The 26941-nt window shown below is 38.8% G+C and overlaps 1 protein-coding gene across 1 annotated transcript; it reads right to left on the bottom strand.

The window, feature by feature from the left end:
• Positions 1-40: 40 nt before the first annotated feature.
• On the bottom strand, positions 41-26745 carry LOC121338920 (protein HIRA). Its single transcript, XM_041410282.1, has 24 exons — positions 26495-26745; positions 25623-25733; positions 24744-24834; positions 24162-24256; positions 23228-23323; positions 22254-22414; positions 21200-21367; positions 20561-20674; positions 18981-19051; positions 16938-17043; positions 16157-16378; positions 15463-15548; positions 14818-15012; positions 13292-13462; positions 10824-11028; positions 9965-10069; positions 9022-9170; positions 7964-8125; positions 7172-7230; positions 6065-6170; positions 4780-4902; positions 3681-3844; positions 1895-1983; positions 41-1390 (listed from the first exon to the last, which is right to left on the bottom strand). The coding sequence occupies exons 1-24, from the start codon at positions 26631-26633 to the stop codon at positions 1274-1276; spliced, it is 3105 nt and encodes a 1034-aa protein (XP_041266216.1). The 5' UTR covers positions 26634-26745; the 3' UTR covers positions 41-1273.
• Positions 26746-26941: the final 196 nt, after the last annotated feature.

Here is a 26941-nt window from a genome sequence, read left to right as displayed (position 1 = left end):
TTACTCAAAAACATTTCAAAGCAAGGCATTGAGGCACATCCAAAGAACAGGGCCTGCAAAGAACCAACACGATCACTTGCTCCTGTCCCAGTACACTCTGGAAAAAGAAAACAACTTGATTTGTTTTCAGTGGAATTCCAAAAGCACTCCACAAGGAACACAGCCATAACTGCAGAAAGCTCCCTCCTTGCTGCAGTGCAGGCACTGTGCTCAGTGCTGAGGGAGCCTGCTGGCTCTGCCTGAGAGGATGGATGAGCATTCCCACAGCTCCTGCTCCCTCAGCCGAGACGGGCTCCGGGGGAAAACACTGGAGCTGTCCAGACACCACCAGCACTTGTCTGATCGTGCTTTCTGAGAAAAGATCATCCAGACAAAATTATTTATTTCCAGACACATTACCATGATTCAGCCTGTGTTGACATTTCTGGAGATGCCTGTGCTCTTTGCAATAATTCAAGACCATGTTTTTGCTTTTTGTTTTGTTTTTTTTTAAACCAATGCAATGTTCTTTTATTTTGTACTTACAAAAAGAGCCACCCCATTGTATCCCTCCCCCTCCCCCCAAATGCCTTTTACAAACATTGAAAAATTAAAAACCTGATGATGACACGTTAATTTGGTAGAATTACTTTGAAACATAGCCTTTGTAATTAAACTCCTACAAGATGACTTTGTAGTGATAGCCTGATTATTGGCCAAATAAAATTCCATATTACAAGTTAGCAAATTCTAGTACAAAAATAGTCCATGTGTTAGAACAGCCTCTTATTATTATTATATTCACAGGAAAGAGTCTATTGGCTGCATAATACCTTAATATTTATGAAATTTCTTTTTACGTGGCTCATTCATCTAATTTAATATAGTGTTGAGCCTCAATAAATCCTCAGGCAAAAAACCCCAAACAGGGTTAAATATGCTGTTCAGTGTACTCTGAAGTACTGTGCTTTTCACAGGACATCCAAGAAACCGCACAAACAGTTCTCAGCTAGTTTTAATATTAAATGAGATCCAGATCCAAAAGGATCCCCCTGAAGTACATATCCATGACTTTCCATAGAAACAGAGGTCACAGCTTCAATGGTCAAGTTTCACTGGGGAAACTGTCGAGCTCCTCCACTCATCATTTCCAGGAATCCGCTGGGACCTCTGCGGCTCAGCCCCTCTTCAGGAGTGTCCCCGCTGGCCGGGCTCTCGCTCCTCTCCTGTCTCTGGGAATGCTGTTCAGCAGTTTCACTCGGTCCAGGCCCCGCAGGGAAAATCTGGGGACGTGCTACTTGTCTCTCAAGATGTCCAGCTGCTCTTGATACTCTGTGAAAAGCCTCTGGAAGCGGAGGTTCTGTCCAATAACAGGAAGAAGCTCTTTCAATAGTTCTCTCTTTCGTAAACCCTGCACAGAAAACACAAAAGCATCCTCAGAATCTTTTATTTGTTATCATTAACAGGTTCCATGGAGCTCTCTAAGATTCATGCCCCTTTTCCTGCCTAGAGAGATCTCTGCATTTTATGTTCTCACTCTGCTTCCATGACTCCCAGAATAAAAACTGTCTTTACACTTACACACTCAGGAAGCTGGAGCAGCCTCTGCATTCCAGACTCCAGGCTGTGTTCTGAGAGGGAAGATGTCTTTGGCATGTGCCTATTTCAAAGCTGCTGTCTCAACAATGTGGAGAGCTGATCATGCAACTCTCCTTCATCTGTGTGATACTCCAGACAGCACCAGAGCTGACACTGGGGCAACAAGCATTTGCCTGTGGTTTCACATGGAATAAATCTCAGTGCCATGGGACAAAGCCTGCTTATGTGATCAGAGCAGAGTATGGAAAGGATAATACTCTGTAATTTTTATGGGAAACTCTTCATTGTTCTTTATTAAACTATTATCAGGACTTACCATAACTGTTGATTCCCACTGACTTCCAGCTGAGTAATGGACTGGACCCAGTAAATCCTTGCATAATTCTCGCAAACGATATTCAAACCCTGGAGACAGTCAGAAATAAAATCACATTTGACAGCATTTCACTACATACAACCACTCCACAATGTAGCAGACAACATTCAGGAAAGAATTACAAGTATCTGGAATAAAATAGAGCCCAATACATTGATTTCTGGGAAGTTATATTATTATTCTTACAGCAATTCTTTGGAAATATAAGATGATTTTTAGAGCTCTGAAGGGTCTTATTTAAGGTTCTCAAAATCAAACCCACTGCTAAAGATGATCTACAACAGGGAGAAAAACTGAAGTCTTAAGTAATTACTCCAGCTTGTTTTAAGAGCTGCCCTGATCTCAACCTCACTCTCTTCTCCCACACAAACATACCAGCTTTTTAAAAACCAAAACATCTTTAATAAAACCACACACAGTTTCTGGGCCACCTTTATTTACCCAAAAATCAGAGGGGGGAATTCCCTTGCAGGAAACAACGTTTATTCAAGAGTAACTTGCCAATCAACATACACTAGATCAAGTATTTTAATGGATTAGAATTCAGTAGATGTTGAAATAATCATAAGAATAAAGGGTCAATAATAAGATGTGCAATGTTCAAAGTTCATCAGCTCTAGAAAATTAGTGAAGTAGCAATACACATCTGGCAAAGCACATTTTTTGTGACATCCATCCATCCATGGCAGCAACATTTGGAGGTGCCAGAGGAACCCAGTGCATGCAGCAGAGGTTCTCAGTTAGTGAAGGCTTTTAAAAGTACAACCATCTCTTTAACATATGACCCAAGAAGAATATTTCAATTTCAACTGGGGAAGGACAGAGAGAACCACATGCAGTTCAACAAGCTCTCTTGTTAAATAAGGTAAGGGCCAAAAGGCAAGAATTAATGAGTTGGATTTTAATTCTGCCAACACCTATTAGGTGGCATAACATGAACCATTTCATTTCCCTCTGTGCAGAATGATTATGCAAGGTGAGGAGTAAGGCTGAATTAATACAAGGGGAACTACTAAATTATGAATGTAGACAGGCAGAGATACAACAGAGATCTTTAGAATCCAAAAAGTGTAAAGTCAGTCAGTTAACCTTATTTAACATAATAGCATAAAGTGTATTCAAATATAAAATAGACACAAGGAAACTTTCTTGTGTGTTTCTTTTCTCAGAGAATTTAACACATGGAATTCACCAGTACAAGCAGTACTGGTGGCACCACTAAAAATTTTAGAATGTAAAAAAAAGAATGAAGTGCAAGCAGTACAAGCAAATTCTCTGCAATTTTATGTGCTTGGGTACAAAGTGTCAGAGACTGAGCAACCCCTCGATCTCACATCAGGCATCAGTTGTCAGCTGGCTGAGGAGGGTTATACATTTTACAATCCTCCTGGTTTCCCTGAAACATCTGTAGCTGCTGCCAGACAATAGCTAGGATGTGCCTGACAGACCACTGGGCTGTTTTACAATGCAATTGCCATTACTGGAGTCTGCAGATGGCACTGCTTCCCCAGACCACAGTCTGTCCCCAGTCACTGTGTCCAAACAGGACTCCTGAGGACTGAGCACTGCAGAAGAAAATGCAATTTGTTTTAAAGCAAACCCGAGTCCAGAAGCCAAGTGCTAAAAGGAGGATGTTAAGGGCAATCATACATATACATGACATGAACAGTGTTTCTTAGAAGCCCATCAGAGCTGCAGAGAAGCACCAGAGCCTGGCAGGTCTCACCTTCATTAACTAGGTACCGTGCATAGATAAGGAGCCAGTGGTGATACTCGTGACTGGATTGTAACATAAGTGCTGCTGCTATCTGGTTCTCCAGGTATGCAAGTGTTGTTTCCTGTTGCACTAAATGAGGCATGGAGAACAATCTTGCAGCTTGCCTTCCTGAACTGCAAAACCAAAAAGATTAATGTGCCATAAATTCAGATACAAGTTTAAGGAATCTATCTTTTTGTAGCACTAGCTATACTGCACTGATCTTTCAGAGGCACACAAGACATAAAGCATTTAAAGGATTTCTTGCATACAAACACATTGTCATTAGAAAGCTAATTTGAAAAAAGTAACTAGTTATTAGATTTTTTTCAAAAAGGGAATTTTTCATTCTGTTATTTTCTCTCTCTCAAAAAGAGTATTGATTGTTTATGCTTCAAATGCTTTTCACAATGAACTCCCCTTCCCCTCACGAGAACAGCAATAAAAGCATACAACACTACACAGTTTCTCTCTGGAAAAAAATTAAACTTGGATGTGAAGACCAGAAATAGCAAAGAAATCTGCCTGGGAAATGTAATTCAAATCCAAGGGAGGATGGGCTATAAAGCTACCTACAGGAATCTGCTCTGGCTCACACAATTCCTTGGTGATATTTTCACATGTTAAAAATACTCACTAGATGACTAATATCTCAACTTTCTCAAAGACTTCATTAAATAGATTCCTTGAGGCCAACTGAACTACTCAAAAATTGTAGGCCTACTCCAGAAAGCTGGAAAACTAAAAATGAAAATGCAAAATGTAAAAAAGTGCAGTTTAGCTAATAAAAGTGTAACAGAATTGTCCAATACCTTACCCATCCAATAAAGATGGGTAAGAGGAGCCTTAAAATGATTATATTTAGAGCGTGCTTTCCTGCCCCCCAAACAATCTCATAACATTAAGATACAGACTATAAACATGCAAAGAATTAAAAAACCACTGTGTGAGTGACTGATCCTTTCAGAGCCACTGGCATTTCAAGAAGTAACTCAGTGATGCAGGCAGGTGAATAAAGGCCACGACCAAACCCAGCCACGCTGGCGGCACGAAGGCGGCGCGCGCGTACTTTGATGTGCGTCCCTGTATCACAGCCAAGGGCCCAGAACACAGCATGGCTTCTTGAGATGGCAAACTAGTCCTGAAGTCTGCACATTGTGCTAGAGAGTCCTGTTTGTCAGAAACAAGATTCCTGGAAAAGAGCAAACAACCAAAAAACAAGTCTGAGGAGTGCAAACAGCAAGGTGAGCAGACCCAGCTTTGTTCTGCCTCAAAACTGGATTTGTGTTTTCACAGATAACCAAAAAAAATCACTGAAGTGGCTCAGGAATTCCAGGGACCCTGATTATTCCCACTACACGTCCAAATTCTGCTTGTGGTGTGTTCCTCCTACCCCTAAAGTTAAAAATATGAATTACATAATATAATTTACCATTCATTGGGAAGGAAATTAACTTTCTCCTTGCCACTTTCTCCTTGCCAATCTAATAAGAAGCCATGACCCAGAATGATGCGTGGAGTGAACACAGGTAATGACTTTCTCATTAACAACTTGATTTTACCTTATGTCAGGTCTCCCCCCCTACCAGACACACACACATTGACAATCTTTTCCATAATTACACTATCCCTTCATATGGAGGGAGCTGACATTACAGTTGCTATTTCCACACATAATTAAGGATATCATCTTCACTGGCTTGAGATGGCAGGAGAAAGAGTGGCTCAAACCAATGCTAAGTTTAGATTTCCTACAACACAAAGGTAAAATGGTACAAATATTTAAAACACCCTTTGCTGCTTTATCATGTTTAAATTTGTATGATGACTAAACACATTGCTCTTTTATATACTTCCCAAGCTGTGGTACAAACTCAGAAATAGCAGCAAATTCAGAATTATGGCTGAAAGTCTGTCCCCTGCTCCTTACTCCCTTAATAAACAAATAGAGTATTTTTCCTTTTCCAGAGGATTTGCTTTGAGTAGTTGAATAACAACAATTATTCTAAGGAGGTGTTAAGACAATAAGCCCTTTCATCCAGCAGGCTCATTACACTAATTACAACAATAATATTAGGATTACAACATGTTTTTTTTCTTCTTAGGAAGACAACAAAGAACCTGTTTTGGAAAGATCCTGTAAATAATTTACCATGGAAATTTTTCACAGGAACTTATGCCTTTCCATGGGGAAAGCCCATCTGATCCCCAACAAGACACAGACTCTTGTGTGGCCTTTTCTGGTGTTTAGTAATGACTCTTCCATGACTCTGAGGTAGAATGATTTCTTCCCAGTAAATCAGAATATGTCAGTTCCTCTGAGTTGCAAAAGCAGGAAATAATCCATGGCTTACCATGTAGAAAGAGAAGGATTAAAGCAGTATGCCTTCCCATCAGACATGCTCATGACAGGAATTCCATGCTGAGTCAGCAAGATCTGAGAGACAGTTGCATCACTTCCTGCAAGTCAGATCAGACCAAAGTGTTTCTTTTGGAGCATTGCCTAAGACTCATAATGGTAAAAAATGGTATCTACCACTTCTTATCAATTACAGCAACTAACAGAAAAAGGTTCAATGCTGTTCTCAAGCACTGACAGGAAGGTCGAGACACGAGGTAATGACGGCAAGCACCAGGCTCAGTGCAGTAGCATTAACATCCATTTTGCAAAATACATTATCAATCTTCATGCTGCAATTTATAGAGGATATGGCCTTAATCAGGAACATTCTCCTTACCTAGGGAAAATCTTCAGCAATTCTGCCATGTCTTTTATAACCCAAGAAGCCTTTAGCTTTCTTTTTCCCATTAAGTGAAAATTATAAACCCCAGCATATTTAGAAAAGTGTGCTCTCTAAGAGCACAGTGTAAGTGGGATAGCTGGAGTCTCATTTGCCAGCATATTCCAAGCCCAGGGCTTGTGCATGCAACTTCTAATGATGACATTTGCAAACTGGTAATACAACTGCTTTCTAGCTAGTTTGGATTAGTACTGTATGGATTAAAGCTAAACCAGAAGCTAATGTACTCTGAGACACTGCTTTTCTGATGATTTTTGTTGTGCCAGATACTGCAGTGATTGAAACTGAAGATTTTTAAGTAATGAATCAGAAGACAATCAGTTGTTGTTCAGCACTGAGACAATAAACATGCAAATTACACAGAGAAATTGCTGTAATAGCAGATTTACATTATGTATTTATTTTGTGATCTTCACAACACTGAATTTCTACATTCAGAAGCAAGGCAGACTATAAGCTACAGAATCTCACACAAGTTTGCTACTCACTGATATTGCCATCACTGTTATTTCAAGAACTTCCCTTTACTACACAGTAATGAAGGGAAATTATTTGTTTAGGCTTTTCAGGTTTCATAAAATTTCAGCATATTCATAAATGGCAGTGGTACCATAGTACAGGTGGGCTCGAAGGCTGGTAATTAAAGGACTTTTTTATTACCTGAAAATATTGTTTGCAAAGACTCGTCTCTAACAATGGCTGTCTGCTTGTGAACATCCCTGAAAAAGACAAAAGAATAAGTCTGCAGTCAACAAACAACTGAAAACTCCAAAATTTTTTAATAAATGCACTTTTTCACTATTCATGACAAAGTGGGGGGTTGGGAGTTTGTTTAGGTAGTTTTTTTTTGTTTTGACATTTTCTTTATTGCTTTGACAAAATTATTTTGGCAAACTTAAACCCCTTATGGCAAGACAGAAGTTAATAGCAGAGAACAATTTTTATGGCTCTTTATCAGGAAACCTCATTACAACAAAACAAACAGGATCTAAATAACTCCTTTAGGAGCTCTGACTTGCCTGAGACATTGGATTGAATTCAACAACTGCAAACGAGTTACCAGTGTTTTTATCTTGGCATCTTGAAAATGGCTGGAGTACTTTAACTCTGAAACTCTTGTGCTTCATTGGTAAAGTGTGATGGAAGATGGAAGTAGCCATACTTTTCTTCCCAACCCCCCAGTCCATTTCACATGCATGACAAGCATTTAAACCAGTGACCTCCAGCTGATTCTTCATCCTCATTCTAGAATGAAGTTCAATATTCTGGACTGTCAGCACAGAAACAAGATTTTGCTGAAACAGAACCAGTCCTGCCCAGTTAACTCTGCATATCCTACTCAAAAGTGGACTTGTGTTCAGACCTGATGTGGTTTAAGCTGCTGCCTCAGCAGCAGTGCAGGGACACAGCAGAAGGTACCTAAGAACACGGCCTGAGCCAGGTGGCCCTTACCAAACAGAGAGCGTAGCAGCAGTGGTGAGAGCCATGATGCAGGAACCTGTGCAGTGCAGGGTGGAAATGGGTGTATTCAATATGATGGGAGGAAGAAGGCGACGACCACAAGCTGAAAATACTGACAGTGTTCGTTTCTCACAGGCCACAGTTACAATCTCACTGGAACAAAAAAACCCAACAAATAAACAAGAAACATTTGGAGTGGTGAGAGCCATGATGCAGGAACCTGTGCAGTGCAGGGTGGAAATGGGTGTATTCAATATGATGGGAGGAAGAAGGCGACGACCACAAGCTGAAAATACTGACAGTGTTCGTTTCTCACAGGCCACAGTTACAATCTCACTGGAAAAAAAAAAAACAACAAATAAACAAGAAACATTTGCTTGTTGTCAATGCAAGTAGCATAAAACCAGGCTGAATTCTTAAGCTATCATACAACTTTTTAGGGTAAATTCCCTAAAAAATAACTATTGCAGCTTTAAGAGAAAATTTTTCATACCAAGAGGAGAAGTCATAAACTAAACAGATCAAAGGACATAGCTGGAAATATCAGTAAAGCTTTTGGTTATACATAAGCTCTCCCTCAAGGCTGTACTTGTATTTAGCTTTAAAATCTGCTGCTTCTTTTTCAGGCTCAGAAATACACTTTCAGTTGAAACTCTGAAGTTGGAACTAGGCAAAATTGAGAAAAAATAAGAGAAAAAATAGCAAAAGACTCAGGAAAATACTTTGACATGACCAAACATGCCATTTCAGATTTTTCTTTAGTAGTTAGCCCTTGAAAACCTGTCACTTACAATTTACTCAACTTTAATGAAGAAATTTAAAGGAGAAATGTAAAAATACAGGAAAATACTTGTAACTGGCTAATGTGAATTGTGATATTTTAAGACTGCATAGAGTTAATTCTTGAAGGAAAACTATAGAGACTAAGAGCAGTGCACACTTTTACCCATGAATATTTATTATGAAAAATAACTGTAAAGTGTACTTTTGTACACCTAAAATGACTTCTGGACTTCAGGACCCCCTTCCTCCAAAAGATACTCTCTTACCAGCTTCCTGCTGCAGCGAGGATTCGACTGGTCAGGACTGTCTCCCATTCCTTCCCTTCTCGATTACACTTTAATCTGCTCAGCTTTGAGCCCCCCACTGTGGTCATTTCATTCTCCACTTCAAGGTACATTGACGGATCTGAACTTATCTGAAATACAAAAAATAAAACAATTTTTGGAAGAGGAAAAAAACTACTCAAAAAAGCAGCAACTACTATTAGAACCAAAACAATGCTGACTTTAAGAACACATTTAAGTATGGCATTCTCTCTTTAATGTGGGTTCAAAATATACCATGGAACTTCAAAAGAAGCAGACCTCTGAAAATCAGCCTTGCCTAAAACACAAGTAATTTCTTTGCATTTGAAGCACAAACATAAGGAAAGGCTGTGCTAGTCTGTCTCTGCTTCCTAATTATGGGCACCAGATCAAGTCTCTATGTGCCCAGTCTCCCCACAGTCTTGCAATTGGAACCAGACTACCACAGCCTGAACACACCTAAAAACTGTTTCATAAATACTTCAACATTACTGTTGAGATGCAGAGCACCTCCAGAGAGCTCTCAGAATAGCCCTGGTTTTATTCCTCGGTGGTGCACTCCCAACAGCACCGCAGTAACACGGCAGCAGCCACTCCCCCAGAGACTCTTATCTCCACCACACACTTTGGCTAACCAGGGGTGGGACTGATGAACCAGAGGTTCTCAGTCCCCTTTGGAGTTTAGCTGGGTCAGAAGTGACCCATTTTCAGCTCATTTGCCATTTTCTGTACTCATGCAGACATATTCTTAGAAGCTAAAGCGTTACCATCTTGCTTGCTGGAACAAATACATGCACTCAAACATTAACTCAAAGGATGTGAATAACCTTAGGATATTTAAAAGAAAGCAGGATTTTTTTGTTTGTTTTTAAAGTATTAGGTTTTTTCCTTATAGTCCACTTACTTGCAAAGTAAACGATTTCTGTGGGATTGGGGTTGGCAGTTTAAGTGCTAATGCTGGTGCAGAGATGCAAGCAGCATCCTTCTCAGAGGCCAGTGTAGCTGGGGACTGGAAAAAAATTGCAGAAATAGTTACATTTTTCTATTAAAAAAAGTGAAAACCAAATATATTCTACCAAATAGATTAATTTGAAAAAGCATTTTCTTAAAATTCCAAATAATGCCAATTACAAATGTTAGTCTTGTCCCAATTAGTTGTATGAATACAAGTTTTTTAATATAGCTTCTAAGAACAAAGAAAAACAAAAAACTTGAAGTGGTCTTTTTTTTTTTTTTTAAACGCTCCTATTTTCAGCTGCAACTAATTCATGAAAATTCTGGTGTACTACATGGGAAATCTAAGCTCTAGATACTGAAAACACAGATATCTATATGCCTGAAAACGATGGAAACTCTAATGCAACTACTTTAGCATTCTGAGGAAATTTATAACCATTTAAATCACCATAATTAAGCCACTTTCTTCTTCTTGGACCACTCTCCATCATACACCACCAAAAACTGTTGGCATTTCATTTTATTCTAAACAGTCTTTGGCAGACTAGCATTACTTAGCGAGCTGGGACCTTTAGTAAGTAGCTACATATCTATATAAAAGATAAGCACATTTGCCACACCATGTGCACCTGCTTTTTCTAAGCTTAAATTCTAAAACCAATAAATTCAAAGGCATGGAGGAGGGATGGCTAAAAATTCTGAGGGATTGATACAATTTGTGTTTTTTGAGTCAATGGAACAAGTCAACATGGGACTGACTTTATTAACTGAACTTTGAAAGCCACAATGAATGTTAAATATTTCACCTGAACAGTTAAAGTTACTGGTACAAGCCTGGAGTCTTTCCGAGGCCTTCCTTTTTTCTTCTTTTCTACTGTTTCTCCCTCAAGTTCCAGTTTCCGTTTGGGTACACTGAGTGGTTTAACAGCTGGAATCTTCTCCTCACTATCACTGCTGCTCTCCAGAATATCCTTGGGCTTATTGTCTTTAATTAAATTCTGATCCTTCAGTCTGTAAAACAAAAGTCTGTAAAAAAAAAGCTGATTCCAAAAGTTGTCATATGTCCTACATATTGCCTTCTTGCAGGTAAGATGACATCTCTTAGCCCTCTTTGAGTGCATTTCAAAGCACACAAAGGCAGGAGGAGGAAGCTGGAGAGGTATGGCAAACCCTTTCCAAAAGTACAATGTGCAATATAGATGTAAAGCAATCAGACATATTCTCCCCTTTAAAAAAATTAATCAAGCCAGCAGTTAGCCATGGGATAAAGTGGAAATAGCAACTTAACTTTAGCATTCAGTTCCAATTACCATCAGATGTCTTTCCCTGAGCTGATACAAATAATTCAGCACTCTAAGATGCAAGAGCAGTTCATCTTTTCCCCTTCAGTGGACATTAGACTTTCTGCTTATTCATGCAGAACTTCTGTCATTTTGTTGTCTACCCCCAGAAGCTGTTCTGTTCAGTTCTGACTACTGCAAAATGTGTGTCTGCAAACCACACACATGACTTCACTGCTCCAGCTGCCATTCCAGGAAACATAACTATGGAATCACAGAATGGCTGGAGTGGGAAGAGACCTTAAAGACCATCTGATTCCAACAACGTGCCATGGGCAGGGACACATTCCACCATAAGGCCAGGCTGTTCCAAGCCCCATCCCACCTGGCCTTGAACACTTCCAGGGATGAGACATCAACAGTTTCTCTGGGCAACCTGTTGCAGTGTCTACTGCAGAAGTTGTTCTGTTCAGTTCTGACTACTGCAAAATGTGTGTCTGCAAACCACACACATGACTTCACTGCTCCAGCTGCCATTCCAGGAAACATAACTATGGAATCACAGAATGGCTGGAGTGGGAAGAGACCTTAAAGACCATCTGATTCCAACAACGTGCCATGGGCAGGGACACATTCCACCATAAGGCCAGGCTGTTCCAAGCCCCATCCCACCTGGCCTTGAACACTTCCAGGGATGAGACATCAACAGTTTCTCTGGGCAGCCTGTTGCAGTGTCTACCACCCTCACACTAAGAGATTTTTTACTAATATCTCATCTAAACCTGCCCTCTTTCAGTCTGAAGCCATTCTCCCTTGTCCTGTCACTATGTGCCCCTGTGAAAAGTCCCTGTCCAGTTGTTTTGCAGCCCCTTTAGGCACTGCAATAAGGTCACCCTGGAGCCTTCTCTTCCCCAGGTTGTGCAGCCCCAGCTCTCTCAGCCTGTCTTCACAGCAGAGGTGCTCCAGCCCTCTCACTACCTTTGTGGCCTTCTCTGGACTTGCTCCAACAGGTCCATGTCCCTGTATAACTGAATATAATATAACCAATACAAAGTACAATCCCTGTGAACTCTCTTGTTAACCATTATACCCTAAAATAGGTCATTTAATCATACTCTTCCCTTTCTCTCCAACAGCTGGTTATTAACTCACACTGTTTTGCCACTTATTCCTTAACTACTTGGCTTCAGAGAAATACCTTGCATAATCCAAACCTTTTTTCTCTGGCATCTGAATTATGCCAAACAATATACTTTTATCCATATTTCAATGACACATTAAAAGCATTTATGAAAGTAATGTAATATATCTTGCTTTTGCATCACATGGTTAAGCTCTTTGACATAAAAATATGGATGTATAAAAACATGTTTTACTGATAGTTACTGGAGAACTATATACTTTTTTCTCTAGACTGGTATTTTTTTATTATTTGTTTTAGTGAAACAGGAATATTATGCCATAACACTATGTCACAAGACAAAATGCTTTCTTTTTTTTTTTTTTAATCACGTGGATCCTGAGCCAAAACCCTTTAAAGTCAGAGAATCTTCTCTGCATGCCTTCAAGGCATAAAGCTGAAATGTAACTGCAGCTACGATGCTGAGAGGTCATCTGCTGACATGTATGGTAATTTACCTTGAAGTAAATCTCTCTTGTACAGAGATGCAGGCTGGCTATTTTTGGCTGGTTTTGTCTTCTAAGGAGTCCAGCTGCACTCAGTGACACAGGCATGTGCACACACAGCCTCTTACAGCAACAGTTTTAACTTGGAATATCTTGGACAATCTGTGTGATACCAAAATGCCAGGGACAAATGTACAAAGGGTAACAGCAGCACAGAATTCACCTATTTGTAGCTGCCCCCTTCCTTCCAACAGCGGAAGAAACCCAAGACAACTTCTAGAGTGTCAGCAGTGTGACATCTACACCACACAGCATTCGTGCTTCAACTCTACATTATTACCTTCCTCCCTCCCCAGGCTAAGTCTTACCTGTCCACAACAGTCTGATTTGTGTTTGTTACAACAGCAGTCCCTGAGGTGGCTTTGGATCGTTCCGTGAATCGAGAATCAAACGCTTTCATAGGCTCAATCTTGGATGGAGTTGTCAACACAGAGGAAGATGATGCAGAAGGAGCAGCTGAGGCAGAGGTAGCATTTACACTGTCAAGAAAAGAGATGGCAGAATAAGGACTGAAAATTTTAGTAAGCTGCATTGCTCATAACAACTAGCATTCATGATAGCGGCTAGAAAACCTTTCACTCAAACATACAATCAATTATAATATTCTTTTTCCACTCTTTCAGGCATCAGTGTTTTACAAGCTTTGCTTATTCTCAAAAGCTGTCTATGGTACACCTCAGAGCTTCATGTGGCCATATATCTGGATTAAAAGACCCTAATTCATTTACTGTGTATTTTAAATTCACAAAGTAAATGATACTTTCAGCTGGTACTTACTGGGAAAGGATCACTTCTTAAAATGATCATAGGGGTTCCTGCTTTTACCCCTTGTTCAGGTTACCAAATATGCCCATTACAATATTATATTTCACTGTTTATCAACCAAACAATTTGGGATGTAACAATTCATGCCAGGTTTAGATTTTGTTGTTGAAAAATCCAACCTGATTATTAGGCCTTCCCAAGCACAACTCTAGGGCAAAGGAATGTGTTTACCCCACACTAAAGCATTCCAGGGATCTATTATTTCAATAGCTGTTTACTTTAGGGATTTTTCAATTCATTCAGATAATGAATGGCTCCAAAATAACTGATGCTGGTATTAAAAAGCTGCTAGAAATACAATTTACAAAGAAAAGGATACTTAATAGTTTCATCTGTCAATCATTTCTCACAGTCCACCCGCTCATTTTTTAATCTGTGGCCAATTTCAACCAAATTTGATGGAGAAGTAGAGGTTTCAATGACACTATGCTGCTACAAATGCTATAAAAACACATTGAGAAGAAGTCAGGTCAGTGCTGCAACTGACTGAGGGAAAAAACAAGTAAAGTTCAGTTGTTCTGTAATTAATTTGAAAGACACACTGACCAATCAGCACATGTGCCCTGACAAGCCAATGTCACTGTGCTCTGATGGGGTTGTTACAGGAAAGAAGGACCACCACGTCTGAAGAGAGGACACAGGTCAGAAATGACACAGGTCATTTGATGTAAAGTAGGTGTCATTACTTACACTACTGGAACACTTTCTATTGTTTACTAATAGCAACCCACCAACTCATAAGTAAATCTTTTTGCTAAAGCATTAGCAATCAGCTGTGCACTTCATTGCACTGATGTTCACTGCCAGAACTACGCACATGGATTTATTAATTCCCAGTTTATCAATATTTAAAGTAACCAAACACTAATAAAATCTCCATGTTTTCAGGAAGATTAGATTCTTGGGGTTTTGCAGCAAGGAAACCACTTTAATAATTTCTTCATTATAAAACTATGAACAAGAATCAAAAACTAAACAGACTCATGTGAGTGAAAAACCAAATACTGACCCATCTTTATTGGCTGCATCATCTGTTGGTTTTATACTGGCTGCTGTTGGCTCTACAGAAGGCTTTGAAGTATTAAGGGAATTTGCTGCGTTAGAATCTAGTGACATGAGCTGCTGGTTACTTTGAGAAGACATCATTGAGCCAGACAGAGTTCCAGATATTGGGATGCTATTGAAAAATGCTGTAGAAAAATCCCTAAACAAAAAGACAAACAACAAATACATTTCTCAAAACAGTTTAAAGACAATTCAAAACTAGTAATTTTAGCTAAAATATTTATTCCATTCTTCCTTTTCCACATGTGGATACTCATATGCAACCTAAATAAATCCCCAATACCTTTTCAGAGTAATTTCTCATGTCCAAACCATATTAAAGCTGGTACTAATATAGATATAAATCAACAATACATTAGAGCATTGTTAAGCTTTAACAGTAAATAATGAGAATTAGCCTGATCTATTAGAAGTGAGATCTTATGGCCAAAGAACACTGGTTGAAACTGTATTTCATAAGAACACACAGTTATTTCCAGTAAGTGCTTTATGATGCCCTAAGATGGAATGCCAAGCCTGGAACAGGGAATAAAACAAACAAAAAGATAAGAAGGTAAAGAAGGATTTTACAGATTACTTCCAAACATACCCAGTGTCCAGCTGAGCTATGCAGAGAGGTGTGATCCTTCTCCGACCATCTGCTGTTCGTGTTTCCACTTGTTTTTTTAAGAGGTTCTGTTGGGAAATACATTTTCTCATAATTTCTGATAAATGGGAAATGTTATTTTAATTTTTTTTCAAACTGACAAAAATAGATGTATTAGAAGAGGTGCCTCAATTAAAAATCTGTTAGTAAAGACTTTTTCCCATAAACAATTTTCCAATTTTCAACCTATCCATCTGTAGAAAGGGCATTTGTGGAGAATGTAATCTGCTCTCCACTTTAGAATCAAGTCTAAAACATTGTGCATATCAAATCTTTAATTAAAGTTGTGTTCTATGTTTAGGACAGAATTAAACAATGCTTTCAACTATTGTAATTGAGAAACTGAAACACAGCTCTACAGCTTTGTCATTAGTTACTCTTGGTTTCCTTCCTGCACACCAAGAATTCTGCACCCATCACAGAAACATCCACAAGCCTGCTTCCACATAGCCTTACTTCTGCTTAAAAGCATTTCAGTTTTCAACAAGTCCCAGTAAATGACCCACTAAGTTCATCAGCTGGGCCATACACAGGCTGAAAGATGCCATTCAACACAAATAAGGGCACAGAAACTGGTTCTTTCCTGAGAGTTTGGTATTTAGTGACTCAGTATTTGACAGTGCCCAAGAGCACCTACCTTTCTGATGTCCTCCAGACTCTCCCCATTAACCATGCTTGCCACTTTGGGAGCTGTGGCATTCCCAGAGCCTTCCCGAAGTGAGGCATTCTTCTGATCCCCCTGCTGCTGCTGTCTCTGCTGGTACTTGAGCATCTCTGGATTCTCAATAATGGTGGTGGACAACTGAGCTTCAGTCATGATAGCCAGGCTTTTGCCATAGGTGGACTGGTGAATGTTGCTCTGGGGGCATTAAAGATGTGAGTGACCATGACATCACTGATTATAATACAAGGAGATCACACAGATCTAATGGAATCCATAAAATGCCCCCTGTAGCATTGATATATCAGATTTTTTACTTTGTGTTTTCAACTAACACTAAATCAATATGTAAAATAAATGAAATTCAAAGCTCTAGTTGCTAATAGCAATGAGAGGAAAAACAGCCAAGAGCAATCAGTTTAAAAATACTTGCATATATGCAAGTGAAAGAGTAATTTTATAGTGCATTGAAGCACTCACATCTTGTTTCCTTGGCCAAATAATTAGTTCAGATCTATAACGATGTGTAAGCAAGTGGATGTTTTCCAAATTCTTTCTTTCTTTCCAGAACAGAAACTAATACCACACATTCACTTCTTGACTACTCTTTTTTAATGATTTGTAAAGCAGACAAGAGCAACATATTTTCTAGAATATGGAAATGAGTTACTACATACTTCTATAAACATGCCAGTATTTTGATTGAATCAATACATCCCTGAAATATGATCAAAGGTTCTCTGAGTGCTTACTGTACCTTTTCCTCCTCGCTGAGTGGATCCCCAAGTTCATCCTGGGAAAAGTCCAAAAATGCCACTGATCCATCCATGGAACACACCAGGATACCAAGTCCATTAAGAGTCCTAAGGGAAATAAAGGTCCAACTTTGTTTTTAATCTCTTTCATTCAAGGAAAGATGATGGACTGTTCAATAAACTCTGATGGATTGTTCAATAAAAATCTCAGCTTAAGACTTATTATCACAGCAATAACTCACGGAACCAAAGAAGTGGGACAGTGAGGAGACAGGATGACAGGCAGCAGAGTCCCTGTGCCAGTGCTCCTTTGCAGACTGCACAAGGATGGTGGCACTGGGACAACAACCTGCCCATGGCATGAAAACTGTCCTGAAGGCGTAAACCTCAATAGTGTTCACAATGAACAGTGAGAGAAAATGATAAATGCATTTCTTTCAATAGATGAGAAGTTTTTGTGCTAATGGAAGTTTGTGCTAATGGAATGGACCCTCAGCTGACAAGCAGGCCAAAAATCTTGGTACTAGGCAAGAACACATTCATTGTTTTGTTTGAAGAACAGGCTTCATTTTGTTACTGTTCAATTATTTGAGTTTTAAGCAAACTGCACATGTGTTTATTTGTGGGGATACATAGTAGCCCTCTTCTGGAAGTCAGGTTTTCTTAGCAAAGAGAGGAGAAACTATCTTAATAGAATGATAATCTTGCATATTTAACCTATTATTGCACATTTGAAAAAATACTTGAATTTTGACTTCTACCCCAGACACTTTTAAGTACAGAGCTCACAGAGATAGTGACACAGTGTCTTACAGATGAATTGTTACACAGAAGGGAAGAGGAAAGGAAAACTGGCACAACTCCAAAGTCCTAACCTAGTTATTAAAAACCTATTACAAGTACTACAGCTACAGGCATTTGGAAACCCCTATTTTTGTGGCAGCTGAGGCTGGATGTGATGGCCTGAGAGCATCACATCCAGAGAAACCAGCCTCAGCACCATGAAAGAAGGTACACCAACAGTACTCCAAATTAGAAAAAAGTAAACTCATGTTGAAAGTTTTCTTTGTGCTTAGCAGAGAAAATTGCTGAGCTCCTATTGACCTCTGGATCCAAGCAATTGTTCTGTGAAAACATAATCACCCACAGATATTATATTGACGAATCCAAGTCTAAAATTCTAAACCAGAAATTATATAGATATAACAATATAATAGTACCAGGTTTCTCAGAATTTACTCAGTCTGTTTGCAGAATGGAGCACATTTCTGGGAACACTCCATATTATTGACATTTTATCCATCTGTTTCAATTTGTAAACAGGATATAAAATACCAAGCTGCCTGATGATCCTTTGTCTCTCAAATACCCCACAAAACCATTTCCTCAAAAACTACAAAATGTTAACCAGCTATTACTCCCAATGACTTCATGCCATGAAAAATGTGCAAATTGCAGATGGAGAAATAAAAAACACTACAGGAAAACTAAACTATTAAAAGCTATTGTACTATAACAATAGCAGCATTTCTCATGAAATATTCCACTTTCTGGCTTTCTAGCCTTAATCTGTTAATGAAAGAAAAATGTTTTGGTTTTGAAAGCTTTTTTTTTGTGGTTCACTGAGCTTCAAGGCAAAATCCACATGGCACATAGAAACCAGGAAGCTTTAAAATTCACTGTGTAAACCCACCAAGAGATTTTTGCAACTGTTAAGGGAGAATTTCAGAAGTGAGGAAGTGACAGAATTAAGACAACCTATGTCAGAGAATCGTAACAAGTAGCAACTCATTCCACAGCTATTTTACTGTGTCTTGCTCTAAATACATTACTATTTGTTCAGTTAATAACCTCAAGTGATCATGTGCTATTTGCTCATATTTACTACCAGAGATGCTGCAGCAGAAACAAAACCTTCAGGAACCAATTACTTGTGTTCCAACAACCACAATCTGTACTGTGTTAAGGCATTTCCAATTAATAAGTACAGCTAAAGTTGATAACAATGCTTTGGCTTCCATAATAAACAGCAGAAATCAACTTACCAGGAGATGTCCATGATTGACTTGTCAAACAGCTCATGTATGACAACTAAAGGTCGCTTCAGACACGTGAGCTTAAGAAAACAAGAAACAACATTCAGAAATGTACAAGTTCTACACAGATAGTACCACATTAACACTCTCCCAGAGCCTCACAATATGCACCAAACAAGATCTGGCCAGGAAACAGCTGCATGCCTGGTGGTGCATCTGAAGCACCAAGTCACCTGTTCCACTGCTGGGACAGAAAACCTCTGGAGAAGAACAGCTGACATTCAATTCTCCTTACTGAAACACAGACTGAATTTCTTAATCAACTTTGCCTTTACACCACAGTCATAAAACACTCTCTGCCACTCCAAAAGCAATTCCACAGATGCAAAAGACAGCTTCTATTCTAAGCTGTACTGAGATAAGGATGCTGCAAACTGCCAGCACAAGAAGACAGAAAATAGATTAGGTTTCCATGTCCTCACTCAGACTACTTGTCTGAGAAGGTGAAACCTATCAAGAGCAAAGGGATTTGACTCACAATTACTCTCAAAGAGAATTCCTCTCTACTTAAGTATCAGCTTAGTAATAAAGAACTGAATATGAAAACTCCAATAACCTGCTCTAAATTAGACATTCTAAGCTCTTTAATGTCAAACCAGTGGACTTAACATCTGTAAGTGTATAGTACAACTGAAATGAAGCAAATGTTGATATAGTCATGGAAGTTTCATGCTCACAGGTTCACAGATGCAGTGTCACTGTCATCTTCAGTAGCTATTTATGCTTTATAGGTCTGCACTCTATATATGTTTATTAAGCTCCTCAGGGCAAAGACAACCTATAACTTTGCATGTCTGTGCTACCTTCTGTAATTTCAACAGGCACTCCAAATGAAATCTTCATAATATAAATAGAAAGTAAAATATACCAAGTGATACTTTGATATGGGTATGTGCTGGTAGCCATTACCAGAAACAGATACAGTTATGCATCCAGAGATTGATGGATAAATATCACACTGGAAGCTATAAATAGCAGATTGCAGTTAGCAATTGGTGGATTCTGGCACAAGTTCTCATCACAAAGCTTTACAAATCAGTTAAATTGATTGCCTGTATTTTCCAGTTGCATTTAAAAATTTAAAAATAGCTACTCTTCTCTTAGCCAGAATAAAAACTTTAGCGTAGATTTTAAAGTAAAACCAAAACTAGACATCAAAAACTTGAAAGAATACTCAAAAAGCTCATTCACTTTCACATCCCTTTCCTTTACAAGGACAGAAGACAAGCAAAAGGATGAAAATAAGGTTGCATTTATTAACTGTAGCAAAATGTTTTATCCACTAACAGCTGCTCATCCTTACCAGGGCACACTCTGCCACTGGCTTCTAACTGCTCTTTCCTTTAGAGGAATGAATTAATACCAATTCACTTCCTTACCACCCAGCTAAACCTGTAACAACAGAGACAAAAAAACCCCTAAACATGAAATGAAATATAAGACCTAATGCTGTACATGTGACCTCTGTGCTAAAGCCCCAAATTATCCAATGACCATGTTAGTTCAAAGGCAGCAAAGAAACCACTTACCCAGACTGAAAGAGATCGATCTTTGCTACCGACAGCACAACAGCAGTAGGGACAACTTGACTTGGTGGAGCTCCCATTCTTTTGTTTCTTTTTGAAGATTTTTGGATTGAATTTCTGAACAAATGAGATGCCCAAATTTTATCATAGCAATTACATTTCAGCAGAAGATCTGCTTTCTAAGCAAATTTTCCACTAAAGAGTGAAAAAACAACATTTCATAGAAATAAAGTCCTGAACCAGACTCTATAAGAGCACTGACACAAGCTGCAGAGGCTTTATTAAGGGGTTTTCTGAATGCCTTCACAGGAAAAGCAAACAATATTAATTTTACTAGGGATCAGAAGCCCACTAGAAACTTAAATCATTTTAATCAAGTCACTGAACAGCCAACAAAGCTGATTTTTGACATTCCTAACATGCTTCTGTATTCCCCTTTGTCTTGCTCATCGACATCCAGTTCTCTTATCACAACAGACACCTGATTGATTCCAACACATAAAGCTGACATTTTTTAATCACCACCATGTATTTTCTTTACTAATCTTGACATCCATCTTCACCTCTTGTTCCATTTAGGCATAAAATTATCAAAAATCAACAGGTTTTAACTTCAGGGATAAATTGCTACCACTCACTCACCACTACTGTAACTGCCTTCCGGTGCCCTACAAAATCCATGTTGGTTTTCCATCCATCCCTCTCAATGATCTGAGCAGTGGGTCCAGAATTATTCATGGCATGAGCAGAAACAAGATAGTGACCATCAGGTGACCAGCTAAGGCGCAACACATGAGTTGTCCCTCCGCACTGACAAAAAAAGAGCATACCAGGGCTTTAAAAGTGTTTGGTAAACAAAGGGTTTGTAATACAAACTATTTAAATTTCAGATTTGGGAATATGATTACAAAGTATCCTGAGAATATAAGAGAATGACCTCACACACAATTCTCAGCATTTGGCCATCTTTACACAGGTGATGTGGTGTAACTTAAGAAATCCTATCGAAAGGTGGGGGAAGGAACTCAGAGAACTTTTCTAAAGGAAAGACAAATGTTACATCTTTTTGGATACTGTTTCCTCAGTATTTATCACAGCCCTAGTTAGTAACACAGCAACCACTGATGATGAGACTTCAGCTTGCCACACCAGCTCCCATAGGAGTTGAAGCAGACAAGGTCTATAGCAAAGAGCAACTGCACTAATCACAATACCCTCAGATCACTGCAGAACACTCCACCCACCAAGCACCAGCTTCTGTCCCCAAGAACTTGATCTCCTCATCAAAGTCATCACCTAACAGCCCTATGATGCCAGACCAAAGATCCTTCCCAAGTACTTACCTCATTTCTGATAGTGGCCAATAGAAATTCATAGGGAAGAATGTCAGACTATTGTGATCAGAGTGCAAACACTTCCCCAGAATAACCACTACATTTGCAGAAGTTTACTTAATTGCTTATATAACCCATGTAAGCTTTTGATATCCACAATAACAAATGGTAATAAGACTCTCTAGTCAATCATATTTTTATGAGAAAGTAATTTTTCCCCCTCTTTTGTAGCTGCTATCTAAGAGCTTTATTTGATTCAGCACTAGTCAATTAATTCAAGTTTGTGCAGAATCCAAGTTATTCTTCCAGTTTTCATTCATTCTAAGGGAATTCACTTTGAACAGTCCCACATTCTGAAGTACCTCATCAAAGGGTTTTGTGATGCTGGTTTCCAGCTGCCAGTCCATGGTCCGCCACACCTTCAAACTTCGATCATCAGCCTGAGAGGCAATGTATTTTCCAACAGGATCCCAGGTCAGCCCTTTCACCAAGCCAGAATGCCCCTTCAAAGTAGCAAGAATTTCTGTGCACACAAAAATTGAGAATAGAGAGTAGTTACCACTATCTCCTTCAGGACAGAGTGTTGAGAAAATTTACAGCATCTTTTTGGAATAGTGTATTTAAGTATAACCTCCTTTAGTGTAGAAACAACATATCAACCACATTAGAAGCCGTTCTTAAGAAAAACTGATATACAAGAAGTGGTAAGGAGAGTTCTGGCCAGAATAAGAGGTGCAAAACTCTTTAGAAGACAGGTCAGAGCAGCAGAGTCCCAGCGCTCCAGAGTAGCACTTTGAAGCTGTGGAAAGCAGCACTTGAACTGGAATTTCAGTTCAACATTCACCCTTTCCTCCACACCCAAAGATTATCACAACTAATCCAGCTTTGTGCAGCAAGTGTGAACCAAGTCAAAGTTGTGACTCAACAGACACACAAGGCTGGCAGACCTGGTAACCTACTTTCAGTCACACTCTTGCTTATCAGCCTGTGGGAGGAGAGTCTGAGAGGGAGCACAATCAGCTTCAAAGTCTAAAAACTCTGGTATCAGTATCAGAAGCCAGGTTAAAATAAATGCCATGTAAATAAACACATGCAATCATGACTTTCATGTAAAATCAGCAGCACAACCTGAATGCAGCTGTTGTCTGCAGTGTGGAATCCCCTGCTCATTGCCATCCAAACCTGGAAGAAGGACAGACTGCCAGACTGCAGGTGTGTCACCCCAGAAAACAGACAACTCAATCCCTCCTAGAGATTTGAAGTCAGTGAAATACACCCAAGGAGGGAAGACTTGGTCACAAAGTTTTACATGCTGGCACATCTTCAGAGCTCTCACCTGGGAATTTGACAGCATTCCAGATGACAACAGTGTTATCAACACTACAGGATGCCAGCCAGGCATCATGTGGAGACCATGCTACATCCATCACATCTGTTTGGGAAAAGGAAGTTTCCATTTAAGAGACTGATGGTAATCAGAAAATCAAAAAGTCTTTTTACAAAGAACTTGTGTTCTCTGTAGCAATATTTTCCTATCACTGAGAAATGATTACCACCTCACTAAAGTGGAAGGTAAGAAAGCAACACTCATTGGGAGTGATTCTCCCCAACCTCCAATGTTCAGTGGGGCTCAAGAAAAAAAAACAACAAAAGGGAAAGAATGCAATGTTTAGTGATGTAGGAAGTACTAATGCCTGCACAAAGAACTTTGTCTTGTTCTGAAGGAAAAAGTAACAGAAGCTATTACAGTGCACTCACTTTGCTCCAACACACGTGGAGTGATCAAAGTGATTGCCATCTTGATTTTAATCACATCTCATGTCAGCAAATGCAAAATGCATTTGAAATTATTCATTTATTAAAATTTTGCATTGCTCCTTAGATGTTTTTCTTCTAAATAAACATTGATATTCTTTGTTTTAAAATAATATGGTCTTTTGCCAATCAGATTACTCACTACTAGTGTGAACATTTAATTAAAGGCACAGTTTAGCTTCCTTTATTCAGATTCACTTTTAAGCTAGAAAATAGCAAAATATAAGTTTCTTAGTTGTTAATTTTTCTCCTACATACCATACTTGCCAGAAGTTATTTGTATGAAAACTGCATTTCATTCAAAATTATTTATTTTTAATTTTTGTTGTTGCTCTTAAAATTATTTACTGCCTTGCCACCAAATATATATTCCAAACATGAAAGTATGATGTTGAAAAGCAATTTTTTTTCCAAATACATGCAAATTATGTTCATTCAAACACCCTGAAACTTACCCCCTGAATGGCTTCTGAGAATCGACACACACCTCCACTGCTCAACATTAGTCAGTTTGCTACTAGAACCAAACACAGTGCTAGGTCCAATGTACCTAATTAAAATAGAAACAGTTATAAGAAGAACCACCACAAGCTCTTCACTTTTTAATAAGAAAATCAGCTGCACAGTACACTTGTATTTTATAGTCAGTTATTTCTACAATACAGAAGGGGGGAAAATGCATTTTTTTAGAGAGAGTAATTCCAGTTATTAAAAAATTAGCTTCAATAAAATGTAGAATTTCTATAGAGAGCATAAAATGGTAACATTTAAGGTGACTCTTCAAATCTCACCAGGAAGTTTCCTTCAAGGACAGAAGAAAATGTCTCAGCTCCTCCAGAGGAGAGAGACTGCCCAGGCAGACACCGTCCAGCCCAGCAGGCCACATCTCCACCACTGTGGTGTCCCAGCTTTCAGCTCCTTCCACAGCAGGTGGAGCACTGAGCTTACCAAAGGGCAGCACAGGGAGGAAGCACTAAGATGTCACAGAGTAACCTCCTTGAAATGAAACACAGAGCTGAAGGAAGAAAGATGCTTACGCAGCTCGTTTCCACACCATAATCAGCTTGTCATCTCCCCCCGAGGCCAAGTAAACTCCATTGTTTGACCATCGCACACAGTTCACACAAGCTGAAAGGGAGAAAAGAAAGTTTGCAAGATGAAATATGTGAATAAGTGGCTCTGGACTGCAGACAGGATTCATATTACAAATAAGCAAAACTTGACAGGAGACATTTAGGATTTAAGTGGGCATTTCTCACTCAAAGCAGTTACTCTGTCTGCCTTAGATAAATGAATTGGTACTTATCTTTCAATAGCAGTTGAGGAATTTCTTACTTAAAAAACTCTATTCCTTATCTAAAAAAGCTTCACCAAAAGAGGCTTGAAGGAAGAAAGATTAATATTCCTCTAATGAAGGAAACTTCTTCTAGTAAATAAAGTGGGATTAAGAGGGCAAAGAAGGAGAGGTGTATTTTGAAGAAAAGAAGGGACAACTTGTCAGGTGACCCTACTAATTCCATGCAATGATCTATAATGTAATAAATGTAATAATTTATAACTATAACCAATATACTTCATATGATGTATCTTTTATACTTACTTCTTCTGTCCTTTCCTTCAAGCTCTACAGTTTCTCAGAATGTGCATTATCAAATACTTTATGGCCACAGCTGATAAAAGCTTACAGGGAGGAGATTTCCAAAGGTATCTATAGTCCTCTGCACATTCCCTCACATTTTAACAGCATTTTCTGCTGAATATCTTGAAAAGTATACAGCCAAAGTATGAGACCACTCTGCTGTGTTTTATTGATTCTTCACCATTGGACAAGCATTATTTTTGCAGCTGCAGACATGTAAGTCTTAAGCTTTGGCAAATTACCAATAGCCAGCAACTAAACCAACCAAGTTTGTTACCTAAGTGATTGTCCATCTGACAAAGCATCTTGGGGATATTTTCATTCTTTTCATCTTCCTCTTTCAGGACAGGAGCCATATTCCAGATCACAACTTTACCAGAATCCTGACCTGTAAGAGACCAAAAAATTCCCCCTTCTAAATCCATCCAAAACAGCTTTTCAAATCAATCTCAGTTCCAGAACAGATGTGAAAGTGTAGGCATTGCTGCAGTGGGGACTTTGGAAGCATCTGAATACAGATGTCACTGATATAATTAGACCAAATCAGAAGTGTTTTATTTCTCTTAAAGCTATTAAAAATAAATTTATATAGCCTCGTACAAAAGTCATACTGCACATAACTGATACCATCTGTAAGGACAATTACTTGTAATGAAATTGTATTTTAAAAGAGAAAATATACATATTCAAATACTAAATTGCAATTATTGTAGCTAACATAAAATTATTCACTATTGTGAACCAAATAATATTTTTGCATATATTTCTTAAGCTATTCTATTTATATAATTGGATTTTTCTGTTGCAATAGCTTACTCTTTAGCAACTGAAAAAGCTCAACTGCACATCCAGTTCCTCTTCAAATTAAAAGGAAATTTGGCCCATATGGCCACGACCCAATCACTGATAGCAGCTACTATCTCAATGGCATCCAAGAGGATGAGGACATCAGAACATGTAACCCTGCCTTCTGCAGGAGCAGCAGCACTTCCCAATACATTTTCATAGCTTACATAATTATCTGTTTCTCAGAGATAAAAGTGATGTCTTTTTAAAAGGGTCAAACCAATTCAAGCACTGTGAAAGCACAAGATTATTATTATTATTATTACCCACAATTCTGTTTTCTACCAGTGTACACAGAATTACCTTGTCCTCCTGTTGCAAACTTGGTCCCATCTGGGTGAATGTCCACTGAAAATATTGGCTTTCCTGGAATTAGAGGACAAACAGCAACATAGTGAATTGTTTTACATTCAAGAGAATGCATTAACACCAGAACTACCATAACTCTTCTGGCTGGCAAGTGACTTTCTTCTTCCAAAGGCTCGAGTTGTAAGAATTACAGCTGACTATAAGAGCTGAGAGCAGCTTGCTGACAGAAATGGCAGCCTATTAAAAGCCTATTTGGAAGTTATCATGCCACAAAAACCAGAGATAACCAGGGACACTTAATCCAGCAGGATATGCCAAATACCTCAAAGCAAAGTAAAACCACAAAGCAAGTGCCAACAAAGCAAAACTGTATTTGAGTATGCAATTTCTTCCAAGTTTCTACAGTTCATTAGCTGATGACCTGAAGCAAGTCTTCTTTTG

Source organism: Onychostruthus taczanowskii, unplaced genomic scaffold (genome assembly GCF_017590055.1).
Source record: "Onychostruthus taczanowskii isolate IOZ18803 unplaced genomic scaffold, ASM1759005v1 scaffold32, whole genome shotgun sequence".
NCBI lineage: Eukaryota > Metazoa > Chordata > Aves > Passeriformes > Passeridae > Onychostruthus > Onychostruthus taczanowskii.
Note: the sequence above shows the minus strand (reverse complement) of the source record. Positions and strands in the feature narration are given on the sequence as shown.